Source organism: Centruroides sculpturatus, unplaced genomic scaffold, assembly GCF_000671375.1.
Source record: "Centruroides sculpturatus isolate CEXI.00-Female unplaced genomic scaffold, Cexi_2.0 scaffold966, whole genome shotgun sequence".
Classification (NCBI taxonomy): domain Eukaryota; kingdom Metazoa; phylum Arthropoda; class Arachnida; order Scorpiones; family Buthidae; genus Centruroides; species Centruroides sculpturatus.
Window position 1 is genome coordinate 147,669 of NW_019385273.1, and position 16,100 is coordinate 163,768.

Consider the following 16,100-nt stretch of genomic DNA (forward strand, 5'->3'; position numbering starts at 1 on the left):
CAACATTTCAGTCCAAAATGAGAGGTCCTCTCATTTAATCTCAACACGATATACCTGAAAAACTGTTCAATTCCATTAGTTACATTAAACATTTTGCTTGAAAGGCATTACATGAGTTGTTTAAAACCAAAAGAAAACTATCAAAGATTTGTTATATAATGCAAGAGAGGTAAAAATACAAATCTATTCAAAATTATCATTTTTTACTCTTGTCTGATCATTTTTTACTTGAACTGTCTGTAACTCAAAGTTTCTCCTACCCCTTGGAGCTTCAAGTTAGAGAAGTTTTACTGTATCATGCATTTTTCCTACATATTTACGCATACTGTACATATATGTTACAAAATCCCATGTTTAAAAAAAATTCAGCAATGGGCTGTATAACTTTCCCAGCAAAAAACATTTAAAATTGCATGTGGTGCCATCCATTATAAGATTTTATTTTAAAAAATGTTTATATTATTAATTATTATAAAATGGCAAAAAGATTCATTTTTAGGTCTTCCCTCAAGTTTATAAAAAGAGACAAGTTTTATAAAAATTTGTAACTGCTAATAATGAGTAAAATCTTCATTAAGTCTAACCTTATTGAGCTATGACACATGACTTCCTATCTATAATATCATCCACATCTATCTATCTGATCATATACACATATTATCAACAAAATTATTTAGTAAAATTAATACACAAAAGCAATCTCAATAGCAATTTTATGCTTGGTTCCAAGGAACATACAACTGATAGACAAAAATTAACATTTAAATATATTTTTAGCAAACTGAAATTGCTAGTAATAATTTTAAATGTGACAAGATTTATTCAACTTAATGTTTTCAGGCAGTCTGCCCATCTTCAGGTTTTGTAAACCAATGTGATTTGTTCATAAAGTGAAGTGAAAAAAATCCATAACAAGCATGCTATTTACTAAAATAAAAAATTTACATAATTCATTAGTTAATTAAAATTATATGCTTAATTGAGGCAGAGTGTTAGTGAAGCATCTTCTATGTGGTTTATAATATTGCATTTCATCTCAAAATTTGATTGACTGATTTTGATAAAACTTTGCCATTTTCCATTTATTGTTATCAGAAATCCAAAAACATAATAAAAAATGGAAGCACATGACTTAATTTTCAAGATAAAAGGTTGTAGCATGAGTATGCATGACAAAGCAATATTGCACAAATCACATAAATTTGTCAGGTGATGTCCTAATGTCACTAGCACACCTACTATGGGCTTATAGAATTGAGTTTGTTCTCAAAATTTGATGGGCTGATTTTGATGAAACTTTGCCATTTTCCATTAAGAATCCAACATTGCATTGAGGAATCCAAAAACATAATGAAGGTCCATTTAAATGTAAAAAATATGGGTCCTTGACTTTATTTTTGATAGACAGTGTAGTCAAAGTGACAATGTCTGAGCTTTCTGACACAACTGAGCATGCCTAATGGATTTTAGGAAAGAAAAATAAAAAACAACATTGCATGCACTTAATGGAAAATAGGTACAAAAAATGAAAAAAAAAACAAGAATTGAATTGCCTCTTCATGTTAGCAAGTGCAATGGTTGTCTCTCTGTATCTAGCCAGTGCAAAGATTTCATTTCCCATGGCCAGCAGCTATGAGGATCATCTCTTCCATGGCTGGCAGGTACAAGAATTACCTCTCCTGTGGCCAGTATATACAGTATAAGCAGGGTCATGGAAAGTCAAAGGCAGCAAGGGTATGTGCCCAAGATGTCATGATGGTGTACCAAAAATTCAAAATTGTTACATGGGCAAACTAATAAATTCATAGAAAACTATCACACGAGTATGAAAAATTATATTACAAAATATAATATGCATTATATTAAAAAAACTGATTTTTAATTTTTAAATTTGTAACAGACTAATGAAAGGCTTATCCAAAAGGCACCATATTCAAGTTTGCCAAATGCTCTAACCACATATATAAGTACAAAGACAACCTATTTTGTGGAGGTAAGTGCAGAGTTTGCCTTCCACAACTGTCATGTACAAGGATCACCTTTTGTCCCCAAGTGTAAGGATCATTTCTTTCTTTTTGGCTCTGCTCAATTCTATCACAGTTCTACCTTACAACAAAGTAGTATTTGGTTAAATCACACAATTTATAAAGAAATTAAAAAATGATTATCAAAGAATGCTGACATAAAGAGTACAAAACTGCTGTTTGGGAATGAATAAAAGTCACATGAAAAACAAAAGGTTTTTCATGCATTTTTTTTATTCATGCAAAAATAGAGTGGATATTTGAAAAAATATGGTACTCTAAATGATAATTACAGGTATCCCTCGTATAACACAGTAGTTACATTTTGAAAAAGTACAGTGTTATGGGAATCTGTGCTGTACCAAACAAAGGACTACAGTAAAACATGGGGTTAGGTTTCAGAAGTTAACAAAAGTTTACTATTCTTTTTTGTTACTAACAGAAATTTGTTTATTAAAGCAATCAATAATTAATTGACAATCACAATTAAAAGTTCTGTATTATGTGTTAATATTAATTATAGTTAATGAGAGAGTTTTCTTTCTATAAAGTATCATCATCTTCTGAGCTTTTCTGTTGATCTTGATCAGAAATATCAGCAATGTCATTATTTTTTTTATTTTTAGCATAAAAATTTTTTATGTATGACAAAATAAGAAGTAATAATACCTTATTAATAAAAAATTTGTTCTAGCAGTTCATGTTTGTTCAATCAAAGACCAACCAATTTATTTTCCAGAATTTGTGTTTGAATATTAAATTGTTTGAGTACTGAGACTGCTGTATTTTGTTAATCATTTTTACAAATGATTATTTACCTATGGTTAAAAAAAAAGTTTAATAACCACTTAGCTAAAAATGTTTAAATAAACTTTACTAAATACAAAAATTAATGTATAAAAACTAAACACAATAACAGTCTTAAGGGCTAAAAGTCTGAAAGCAATGACAATGCCACCTGGATGATAGGAAAGCTAGGACAAGGAAGAAACAAATTGCACTATTGGTTTTCATAAAAGTAAACCTAGCAAAAGGCACAAAACCAATTGAAAATTTCAATATTCTAAAATCCATGGGCAAATTTGAGACAGCACGCATGTTTACTTGAACAAAAAAAATATTGAATAATGGAGTTTGCACTTAAAAGTTGTGAAATTTTGAATGAAGAATTTCTCAAATTCTCAAACCATGTTGTAGAAGTGACATATTGTACACAGGATACCTTTATGTTGGAAAAGGAATATATATGACTAACATAAGTGACGTTTGTTTAACATAAGCTAATTTTATAAAAATGAAAAACTTATTTATTAATCAATTCTTGTAATTTCATCCAATATTAATATATATGATTTCTAAAAATAATATGCAGGGTGGTTATAATTAAAGTTGTCCTACTCAGACCTGTATAGAGTCTGTTCTCGTTGACATATTTTGATGAAACTTGGTATATACATTGTATGGACCATGGGGAAAGGAAAATGCAAAAAAAATAATTAGTTCAAATTTCTACCACTAGGTGAAAAAATGGCACATGAAGAACAAGAAACACAAAATGGAAACATGCAAAAGGCTTTTATTCATGTCATTTGTTTAACGTGCAATCCATTTGTATCAATCACATGTTCAAAGCGCCTTACAGTGTGTTCAACATTAGCTGGATAGGTTTCTTGAGAAATTGCAGCAATATGGCATGTTATGCTTGCTTTCAATTCAGGCAGAGTTCGTATGGTTGTGGGGACATCTGAAAGATTGTTTCTATTAGAGATGTGCCAGATCGTTAAAAATGTATATCCACGGATACAGATACAGATATGGATCATTAGTATCTAGATCCGTGGATACGGATACAGATCTCAACTTTCATACTCAGTTGGTGCCGGTGCGTATAACCTTGGACCGATAGTTGACGCTTTGCTTTAGTAACGCGACGTGTTTTGACTTGCACTGAGCATGTTTTTGTTTATAGTTTAGTGTGACACAGAATAGCGTAGGTTACGTTTGTATTTTTTGGAGAGTGTTGAGTTAAATTAAAATAAAAACAATGCCGATAAAAAAGTTTAGTAGTGTAATATGGAAATATTTTACGATAGTAAATGAATTTTGCATGATAAAATTTTTGCAATGTGAATGCGCCAAATATGTGATTTTAAGAAATAAAAAGTGATTTGAATTGAAGTTATTAGTATTTTATTGCTACCTATCTTTAAAATTTCATATAAGTAATGAAATTCATTATGATAAGAGATCCGTTAAAGATCCACTAAAAAGTAACGGATACAGATACGAATATGGATCTTTTTTTCCCTCGGATATCTGCGGATACAGATACGGATACCCGGCACATCACTAGTTTCTATAGGTGAGGCATACAAACTCTGCCTGAATTGAAAGCAAGCATAACATGCCATATTGCTGCAATTTCTCAAGAAATCTATCCAGCAACTGTCGAACACAATGTAAGGCGCTTTGAACATGTGATTGACGCAAATGGATTGCACATTAAACAAATGACATGAATAAAAGCCTTTTGCGTGTTTCCATTTTGAGTTTCTTGTTCTTCATGTGCCATTTTTTCACCTAGTGGTAGAAATTTGAACTAATTATTTTTTTTGCATTTTCCTTTTCCCCATGGTCCATATAATGTATATACCAAGTTTCATCAAAATACATCAACGAGAACAGACTCTATACAGGTCTGAGTAAGACAACTTTAATTATAACCACCCTCTACTTCAGTACTTTTTCTAGAAATACCATTATATTACTCTTATTTATAAAATTAAAAATATTTTTTCAGAAATATTTAGTTTTGTAAAGTTTATTACTTTCAAAATGTTTCTTTCATAACTATACTTTTTATAGTATACCTTAAGGTAAGTTGAAGGCACTAAACCAGTTTCTCCTTCCTCATTTTCAGCTATCCACCATCCATCTTTTCTGAAATGCAAATACAGTTTTTAATAAGTATATTTTCTTTTAAATATATATCATCATTTTAAGTATTGGTTAAAACTTCTGACTTAGACTAAACAAAATTATTGTTGTTAATTTATTTTATATTGTTATCACTTGAACCAATCAATTTTCATTAAAAATAAGTAAATTTTAAAATTATATCTTTGTCAATTATTTGTTCATTAATTCAATAATTGAAAAGCTTATTTCTAAATAGATGTAAGTACTAAATTCATAATATTTGAACTGACTCTGTAATATTAATCATTGCCTGCTCTATTGTTTGTGTAATAAGTTCAAGTGTCAAATAAGACCATATACAATAAGAAAAATAGCCTCTAATTAACATTTTCTTTACAAATGGACATATATTCTTTCTACTGTAGTTTCAAATGAATGTATAGAACTGTGTATTCCAATTTAGAATGTTGCTGACCTGAAGCAGATCTTGTGTAACATTTGTAGAATTTACATTGTTTTTTGGAATAATCAAGGATTTTATTGCTATTCTTAGTTATATACAACTAAATAAAATTAAATAAAAAATGAAAATGAAAATTTCTTTGAAAAAAAAATATATACATATATATTTTCAAAAGAAGTTTTCAATTTTTATTTAATTTTATTTACCAAGCTCTTATTTATTTTATAAAATTCAAATATAGTCTATAATTACCTTTTTGTAATAATAGATAAAATATCTCCAACTTTTAAATTTAAATCACCTGGTTCCTGAGCAGCAAATTCTCCAACTGCCTCATAAATTGATGACTAAAATTGTTTTCAAAATAAAATAATAAAGTATATGTTTATAATAGCAAGTTAAAATCAAGAATCCATAAGAATAAATCATGCCTCCTCCTCCTCGTCATCATCATCATCTGTATATTCCTCATCACTTTCTGATCTACAAAAACAAAAAGAATTAATAAATATTTATACACCATAATAATTACTAAATATGATTAAAACTTCATTTGTTTAGTCAGGGGTGCCGCTAGCTGTTTGAACGCCCGTGTGCAATACCGATTATGCCCTCCCGTTTAACTACAACTACCTACACTGAGCTTGCCAGAAAGGCTCTTTAGTGTTGTCTCATAAGAGTGTGAAAAAAAAAAAAAAATACTATTTATTATTACTAAGTTATTTTTGTATACTTAAGTGTAAAACCATATAAATATTTATCTACAGAAATTGAACTCTTCTTGCCTTTATGTTTGCAAAATCTGATATCAATTAACTTGTATTCAAGCTGTCTAAGATTTCATGTTCAATTGAAACTATAGCTAAATTACTTAAGTCTTTGCTGATGCATTGTTGATCTCGAATAGCTTTTTATAATTTTTAACTTTGAAAAGGACCTTTCACCAAATGCAACTGAAACTGGCAATGTAAGTAATATTCTTAGTGCTATTGCTGTGTTCAGAAATGTTGAAATTAAGTCATTAGTAAAAAGATATTGTAATAGGGTTTTGTGGATCATTAGACTGGTTTTCTGGAAAGTGCAACTTTAAAGTATTGATTTCATTAAACAAATCAATACCATCAATGTCTGTTTCACTACTTGAATCATCTTTAAGTTTCAGATTTAAATCCTAACCAAGTTAAAATACAGTCGACCCCCTATAATACTGTTGATAATTCCATGTTGTACGAGTCACTTAGATTTTACAAATACGTGTGGCAGGCTGTGAACGGCTCACGTATTTGTAAAATCTAAGTGACTCGTACAACATGGAATTCATATAAAACGGAATTATCAAGTGTTGTAGGGGGTCAACTGTATCATTAATTATACTTAGACCCATGTGAGAAGAATTATTAACAAAATAATTGCAATTTGATATGCGATAGAATTGTTTGAATGCGTACAAGTACAAATTGAGAAGGAACGTCTGTGGGGATTCCCATTTTCGCCAGTCCTGTCAACTTCTGTCATAGTGCACGACTATGGGTACTTGGCTTTCGGGTGCTGCCAGATGGTTCAATCTACCGACAGACGTTTCACATTGCATATTAATTCTGATAAATGCCAATAGAGGCACTGTTAATGCTATAATATAAATAAGAATATAGTAATTGCATGCCGGTCAGATTTTTTTCTCCATGCGAAGACATTTCTTATGCTATAAGTAGAATGACATTAAGTAGTATTATGACAATGACTTTGAATATTACGTGACCGATGGTTCGATTTGCCACCCCCTGGACATGCCGCCTGCTTACGGTGGGCCTGTGTTTAGTCTAATACCAAAAAAAGTCAACTCAAAAAAGTCTGCATATAGCAGTTAATAATTTTTAAAATGTTCCAGAAGACCTTGATGTTATTCATTAGTTCCATTTTTTGTGTTTAATAAATTGCTTAATTTATTGTTTATGAATATACAAACTTTTTAAAATAATGAGCATTGTATATAAACTTGTCAAACATAAAATAAATCTGCTTACAAAATATGTGCCGAAAAAGTCTATGTGCAAATAGATCCTTTTTAAACTTGCACCATAAAATACCTCTAAAAGTTTCATATTTATTGATTACTAGTCACAATGCATTATAAATTTTATAAATTAGGTCAATTATGTAAGTATTTTTTGTTCTTGTTAAAATTACAATGTCACATAAACAAAATATTGATACTTTGAAATCTGGATGTGAATTATCATTAAATATGTGTCAATTAATAGTAAAACTTCATAATGAAGGGAAAACACTTCCATGAGATAGGAAATGTTATTGCAAAAGCCCATTCCAGCATTCAAAGGGTAACTGATAACTTTAAAGGAACAGGCAATCTACTTAAAATCTAGATCTGGAAGACTCTAAATATTCACACCTTGAGAAAACTGCAAAATTATGAATAAAGTAAAAATAAACCCACATGTAAATGCAACAAAAATCGCAGCAGAAATTGCTACATCTGAAAATAAAAAATTTAGTACAGAAACAATATGCAATATTTTAATACAGGCTGATTATCATGGGTGTACTCCCAAACAGAAACCATTCTTTTGTAAAGTCAACAGAAAGAAGCACTTAGAATTTGTATGTGAATATGTAGGGAAATCAGAAGACTTTTTGAAGTGCATGTTATTTAGTGACAAAAGTAAATTTAATATATTTAGTTCTGACAAAAGAGAATAAGTGACAAAAACAACACAGAATTTCAAGCAAAGAATACAAGTGCCACTGTTAAATATGGAGGTAGTAATATGACAATGTGGAGGTGTATGACAGTTGGTGGAGTTGAAACATTAAAATTAATCAATAGCAGAATGAATATATATGATTATTTAAATAAAAGCAGTGCACAGAAACTGGGATTAGAGAATAACTTCATATTCCAACAGAATAATAATCCCAAGCATTCTTTACTATATAGCACAAAGACAACCGTGTACACCTCCACAATCCCCATAGAACATTTGCAGAATTTATTAGAACTACGAATATGCAACCATAATATTATATCTAACACTATACTAAAGGTTACCTTGCAAGAAAAATGTAGTATAAAAGAAAATAAAAATAAACTCAAATGTAACTGTAACAAAAATAGCAGAAGAAATTGCTAAATCTGAAAATAAAAAAATTAGTACAGAAACAATATGCAATATTTTAAGAAGGGATAGTTTATTCAAAATTCTATTAAGAGAAGACAATATTTACTTTATTGATACTTTGTAATCTGAATGTGATAGTATAAAATAATAGAAGACAATACTTCAAAATTAGTTTAATCAATGAGACAGAAGTTATTAGATAAAAAGGATTTGCTATAGAATACTAACATGAATTTGGTCTAAAGTTTGAATTTTACGCAGACTTTTTTGTTTTAAATTTGTGTATCTTATTGTTATTCATTATCTTATGTATAGTGTTACTTTCTTTTTAATTTATTACTATGTAATGCACATATAGACAGTGTTCTGAAATATGTTTTTGCGTCTCAAAAAACATTTGATGACTTTATTAACTGTAAGCACACGTTTTTGACTCACGTGTTTGAAATTTAACTATTTTTTTAAAATAAAGCATTTGTAATATATATATATATAATATTTTTAATTTGTTGTTTGTAATATGTTACACGAATTAATTTATTATATATTATATTATATAAAATGATTAATATATATACAAAACTAACAAATGTTCCGCTTCCTTCGATTCATCATTCACAGATGCCGCCATGATGTAAACAGCGCTACCTAGGCCGTCACGAGCATTAGTTCTAAATTATGCCGCTGCGGAAAACAGCGCCAATAGCCGGAACACGTTTCGTGATATTTTCTGGTCATAATTGCAAATTATGAATGTTTTATTCGTAACTACTTTTAGTTAAAAATGAAAATAAGTTAAATTTTTATATAGACACCTTACTTATAAATAAATGATTTTCCATTAAAAAAAATACGATAATCACGTGATTTTAATTCAAAAATTTTCTCCAGAACGGAAGTATGTAGATGATCGGTATGACTCTGTTGCTACAGTATCAGGAAAGTTTGATGTGCAGGGACAAGGCACTACTAAACTCGAGAAATATTTTAAATTAGATTGATTAAAAATTGTAACCCAGCGTTGTGTCATTGTATCATAATAATTTTTGCTCGTTTATTTGTATTTTTGAATGAAAGTTTAAAATGTCTTTTTAATAATTATTATCTCTATCATTTTTAAACATTTTTTAATTATTATGTATTCATTAAAGGCGTATTTTCGTAGACAAAATAACATTAAATTCTACATATAAAGCAATTTTCCTTCATAGTCACTTTATATTTGTGTGCAGAGCACACAAATATAAAGTGACAACTATGAATGAAATTTGTGTCACGTATTTGTGACATAAAATTTTAAACATATGTGTGTCACTGTGTCACAAATAAAGATTACACTTTTCAAATGCATGAAACATTAAAAGACGTCAATAAAGAATCGTTAAGAGAAAAGTGTTGGAAGTTCATTAAAGACATTTCGGAAGTTATTAATTAAAAGTGAAAAATTGTTATCTGTGAAATTTGAAATCATGTTTGATATTTATCGGAAAGTGATTTAGAATTAGAATCAGAATTACTCTAGATGTGTACAATTCATTTGTATCGCGGATATGAAAACAAATTGACGATAACGTCGCTAAAAAATTACCTGTAAAAGTTTCTCCACTAATTCAACAAGTGGGATTCATTTATATGACTTATTGTGAATTGTCAGGATTATTTTTACTAATGGTTTTCTTGCAAAAAAATGAATAATTAGAAATTTGCCGAAATTATGTGAAAACACATACAATATACATCAATGTTATAATCCGAGGAAGTATCGGTTATTTAAACTGTAGTGTTTTTCCTCGGATTGTCGGTGTCATTTAACAAATTCATGTGATTTTTCAATTATAAAGGAAAGTGTCAAAATACATTATCAATTTGTACGTATGAAGAGTTTTCTTGAAAATTGGTTTTACAAGATCTAGTTATGAATTTCTGTAGAATTAAAAAAAAGATACTACTAAGCTACTAATAAGATGACATCTGCATTGTCCAAAATGCTGTAAATATTAGCATATTTATAAAAGAATATTGGAATAGAATGATTGATATTCCTGTGTATTAATATTTACAACGTTCAGTTATTGTGAAGCAAAATGAAATCTGCGAAATTGTTCTTAGGTGTTAGACATTTGACGAAAATCGGAAAATATTCGACTATTCCGTTGAAAGGCACAAATCCACGACTAACTGCTAGTTTATTTACTCGGTCACTGATAGGCTTTACATATAAGTGATAATTTATTTTTTGGAAGATATAACATCTTTCTTGATAAATTTTAAGTTTCATTGTGGATAGCTTCTGCATTTAGTTCGATATTGAAATATTTCATTTTATGATGTTTTTTAATTGTATTTTTGCTGTCGTACGATTAACATAGGCTATCTCATATGTCATTCACTATATGTAAGACAGATAACGTTAAATATATACCTTTGTAAATATAGTCTATACCAGGGATGTCCAACTCGCGAGCCGCACTGCGGCCCACTTAATATTTATATGCGGCCCACTGCACTCTAAATTCTTTAGGTACATTTTCATTTATTTGGTAAAGTATGTCGTAAACTGGATACACTTTGACTGGATATATTCTTAATGACGTAATTACTACTAGAAACCTGTACTACTCAACATGCATAACATACCGTTCTGAACAATTCTTTTCGTGCATGAAAAACATCAAAACTGCTGAAAGAAATAGGTTGAGTGATTCCCATTTAACTAACATTCTTCAATCATGGCCGACTCAACAGCGAAAGGAAAAGAGTTACTTTTACAGTTATACGAAATTATTGAGCAGCTCTACAGTTTCTTTGCCCAAAAAGAAGAAACATCTGATTCATCACATTAGAACAGGGGTTACCAAACTACGGTCCGCGGACCAGATCCGGCCCGTAAGGTCAGTTCATCCGGCCCTCCGCTGTACTGTGCCATAAATGAGCTAAAATATAATTATTTATATGGAAATATCATAGATTGTAGATGAACTTACTACGTAGAAAGAATTAAAATAAATAAGTAAAAATTCCAAAATTGGTCCAATGTGATTTTTTCATTTGACAGTAATATAAATTTTAGGAAAGTCAGTGAAATGAAACATTCGTCCAATTTTTGTGACTGGATATCAGAGCGCTTTTTGTGTAAGTTTCTAACAAAAGCGGTTACGAGCTTGCTGCAGCCATCGTGTTTGTGTATTGGTAAATAAATATGTTGGTTTTCTTTATTTTTTGTATATTCAGTATCCTGTATTGTACAAAATGGTTTGGTCGGATGGCCGAGCGGTCAAGTGCTCTGGGGGACCCGGGTTCGAATCCCGGAATTTTTCGGGGGTCCGTCCGAATATGTTGGGCCCCATTCCTCACCACACGGTCGCCCCATTGTGGGCCTTGCCGAATCCATAATGGGCTTGCTTAAAGAGGCCCTCTTAGTGCCCACAGGGCAGAAAGAGTTATGTAAAAATAAGAAGAAAATGGTTATGCGGCCCGCGCTCGTCATTCTCTCAGTTATATGGCGCACTGTGGAAAAAGTTTGGTGACCCCTGCATTAGAATATACGAGCCATATGGTATAAACTTTCTCAAGAAAAGAAACTAGATTGTTCTTTGCGATCTGTGGGATTTTACAAAGATTTATAATTTTTCTTAAGTCCCAAAAATTTCAAAGAATCATCATCAGCCTTTTTATTTTAAAAAAAATTATAAATCTTTGTAAAATAGTAAGGCTGATGATTGTTTTATAATGCAAGGGTGGCCCTGCAATGCTGTATGGCAAAAGGAAAAGATATTCAGTATGGTAAGAAAAAGACAGAGATAGGAAATAAATAAGAAAAATTATTGTCCTTAATAATTGTAGTGAAAGTCGACAAACTGACTGATAGCAACTGTCACGTTGTACTGTAACAAAATAAATTATTGACAGAGCAAAACACCGCACAAAGGCATATAACAGGAGACACTCATCAAGTAATATCAAGATGGACATATCATAAATTTACACCTAGATATGTCCCGTAAAATATTTGACCTTTTTTTAAATTGTGATGTTAAAATGCAGCGGTCGCAGACCGGTGGTCTGAGGACCACTGATGGTCCGCGAGAAAATTTTGGTAGTCCGTGGAGAACTTTGGACATTGATCAACTCAAGGTTACACGAAGTATTACAAAAGAAATGCAAAATGCTTGGTTGCTTTTTCTCACTCATTTGGGATTTTTTATTCGAATCTAAGACCAAACACGAAATGGCTGTCATCAATAAATAATAATGTCAATAAATCAATAAATAATCAGCAATAAATAATGTTGTGCGTGCGATTGCCACTCTTCGTGGAATAAGAGTCAAAAACACATAAACTTATTTCAAACAGCAGCAACAAACTTCACACTAATTTGTCATAATTAAACAAGTGAATTTCATATTAATAAAGTAAAAATGGAACTTTTATGATCATTATTCTATAGATTTTTATATCGTTTTAAAAAAATTCATGACAGTGGTCTGTGGGATTGAAAATTGTCCAAAATGCTGTAAATATTAACATATTTATAAAAGAATATTAGAATAGAATAATTGATATTCCTGTGTATTAATATTTACAACTTTCAGTTATTGTAAAGCAAAATGAAATCTGTGAAATTGTTCTTATGTGAGTTTAGTGGTCTCTGAGATCAGAAAGGTTGGCAATTGCTGTTAAAGAGTATAAAGTTATTGCAATACTTTTGTTTTTAACAGTGTTTATGGCAATAGCTTTATAAGATATCATGCTCAGAGATAACTAAATTTTGATTTATTAAAGGTATTTAATATAAACTTTGTGCAATATCAATGTTACAGTAATAAAGAATTTTTTCGCTTTTTATGCTGTCAGCGTTTTTCTACCAATGTCTCAGATATTCCCCATTTTAAAGTAAAAGGTTGGCAAGTATACAATATCAAAATTTCTATATAAACGAGAAAAACATAAAGTAATCATCGAAACTGGGCCGGATGGCAAAGCCAGTAAGATGGCAACCTACCTTCTTAAGGATCCGGAATCCAATCCAAACGAGTCGAAAAACCCCAGGAATTTTTCGAAAGGTGGTCCGTCCGGATATGTTGGGTTCTGTCTCTCATTACCCAGCCATCCCATTGTATGTCTGGCCGAACTCATAATGGGCTTTCTAAAAACAGCCCGATTAGTGCTCACAGAACGGAAAAAGTTAACAAATAAATTATGGAAACATTACCTCATTTCTGAAATAACTATTGGGTTGGTATCCAATGAATGTATTGATTTTAAGAACATCAAAAAAATTAGGTTTGAAAGTATAGAAAAATAAATGTTAGAAATATGTACGAATATTTTTTCTTATAATTGTTTCCGAAGTTCAAAAAATTAACTTACTCATAATGCAGTAAAATGTTACAAGTTTCGATTAGTATAAAATTTATTTAGAAAATTATATTTTATAAATAACATTACAACAATTCATAGTTTGTCTCAATAAAACAGCATTTTAAAAATATAATTTAAATGTATCACTTTAATTTATAATTTATAGTACACGTTTAGTAACAGAATAAAACATATGTGTATATACAATACGCATATTTATAATTTTCTATTGATCCGAAAATTTATTTACACATAAGAATTTATTTAATTGCAATAAAATTACAAAAGATGAATCATATAAATCACAATAATTTAAAACAAAAAGGTTTATCTATGTACACTATAAATAATCAAGCATTTCTCAACTCTCTCGTTATCAATATTCAAACAAAACTCAATATTTTTCATGTTCTATGTTAAAATTTTGTATTTAAATATATAAAATTTAAAATGGGATTTATTTTAAATATAAATATTTACGTTATTTTTCATGATAAAGAGAATGAAGAGAATCTCAAAAAGAAAATTTTTCGATATCGCAGACTATTTATTCACTTAACTAAAGACTAATATTGGCACTTGGACTTTTTTGGACCACACCAGGTAAGCATTTTCCACCTACATGATATAAACCTTAATTTGAAAGTGATCATTATAGAATAAAATATATTTTTCGCCTTGTCTAATTTAATATTTAAAGAATGATTATGAAAATAAAACTTTCGCATTTATTTAATATAATTTAATATGTAATTTTTATGAGTAATAAATTATAAATACATAATTTTTTAAATTAACTAATATTTTTGTATAGTTTGTTTTGATGATAATTTTCTACTTGAATATGTTGATGTTATTTAAATCAAACTTGATCTATGGATTGAGCAATTTGTTGTTCCAATTGTTTCTTTCCAGCAACTGTTTGCTTTATAGTCATTCTGAGAATATTATTGAAAAATAAACGAATTAAAGTATTAAAGAAAATTAATTTAAATGTAATTCTCATTAACCAATATTCAAATATTTGCTGTTTCTTTGCTTTAAAATTAGAAGGAATATGAATAATTTCGAACCAAAATTTCATCATCGCTTCCCAGCTAAGACAAGGAACAAAAATTTTCATTGCCCTTATAATATTTTGACTCATTGTAGAACATTCTTCCCTTTGTCGTACGATATTTGGTTTAAATATTTCATCCACTATCTCTCTACAGATTTTTCTACACTCGTCTAAACCGTTTGTACATATATTATATTTATCATATATGCCTAATTGATAACCTATTCCTCTCCAAAAATGTACTAGACATTCGAGATCTTCTTCGTTGCAAGACATTCCTATTTGTTTTGGATATAATATTATAAATCCAATAAAAGAATATTGAGTAAGCGCCATTTCGTATTGAGATAAAGAAAGTTGATTTTGTTTCTTAACTGCGTTTAACTTTTTTGCCACTTCGTTATGTGTTTTTCTGACAAAAATTATTGATTTGTAGGCAGGATCTTCTGGATTCCATATATCACCTTCATACCACATCTTAATGTGAACGAGTGTACTTAAATAACGTCGAAAAATATCTAGAACAGTCGACGATTTTCTTGTCGCTAGTAATGTTGTTATTATAGATGGCACATGGACGGTAAATATCAATCCAGTCAAATGAGCAAAAAATATACTGGTAAAAAAAAAATAATAATTTCAAATATATAAATAATGTTTAGAAAGTTTTATATATTTACTTAATTTTTATATTTACCTGAAGAAATATTTTTTAAATATTTTTCTTGCTTCATAAAATTTTTTCTTATCTAACCAATGTGGGATTTCATTACTAGGAAAACCATGATCTCCTTTAATTACGGTACCTTCTTTTAATGTACTTAATGTAGTCATGATGCTTAATTAATTATAAATCTGTAAATAAAGTATATTTATTTTAGTTTTTTAAATTTTATTTATAAGAATATTCTGCATAAATTTGAAAAATCAAAGAGAAATATACTATCGGAGAAACGTTTAACTTACACAGTGTCAAGAGATATAAGTTAAAATGATCTTAAGAAAACTGTATGAAAAATAAAACAATAAAAGAATAGAAAGTAAAAATAATATACAATAAATATTTAGATAACTTTTTAATAATTTACGATAAAAATGTAATTATTAATAAATAAATAGTAAATAGAATTGATGT

General features: G+C 29.4%; 1 protein-coding gene and 1 pseudogene across 1 annotated transcript in view; both read right to left on the minus strand.

The window, feature by feature from the left end:
- The window catches only part of LOC111637027 (nephrocystin-1-like), a 33,872-nt gene extending 24,659 nt beyond the window's left edge, over positions 1-9,213 (minus strand). Inside the window, exons 1-4 of the mRNA XM_023382429.1 lie at positions 9,131-9,213; positions 5,838-5,889; positions 5,659-5,753; positions 4,895-4,964 (exon numbers count right to left, since the gene is read on the minus strand). Coding sequence (XP_023238197.1) covers positions 4,895-4,964; positions 5,659-5,753; positions 5,838-5,889; positions 9,131-9,174 — 261 coding nt within the window. The 5' untranslated portion in view covers positions 9,175-9,213. The remainder of the gene's footprint in view (positions 1-4,894; positions 4,965-5,658; positions 5,754-5,837; positions 5,890-9,130) is intronic.
- Positions 9,214-12,563: 3,350 nt separating this feature from the next.
- On the minus strand, positions 12,564-15,799 carry LOC111637021 (annotated as a pseudogene).
- Positions 15,800-16,100: the final 301 nt, after the last annotated feature.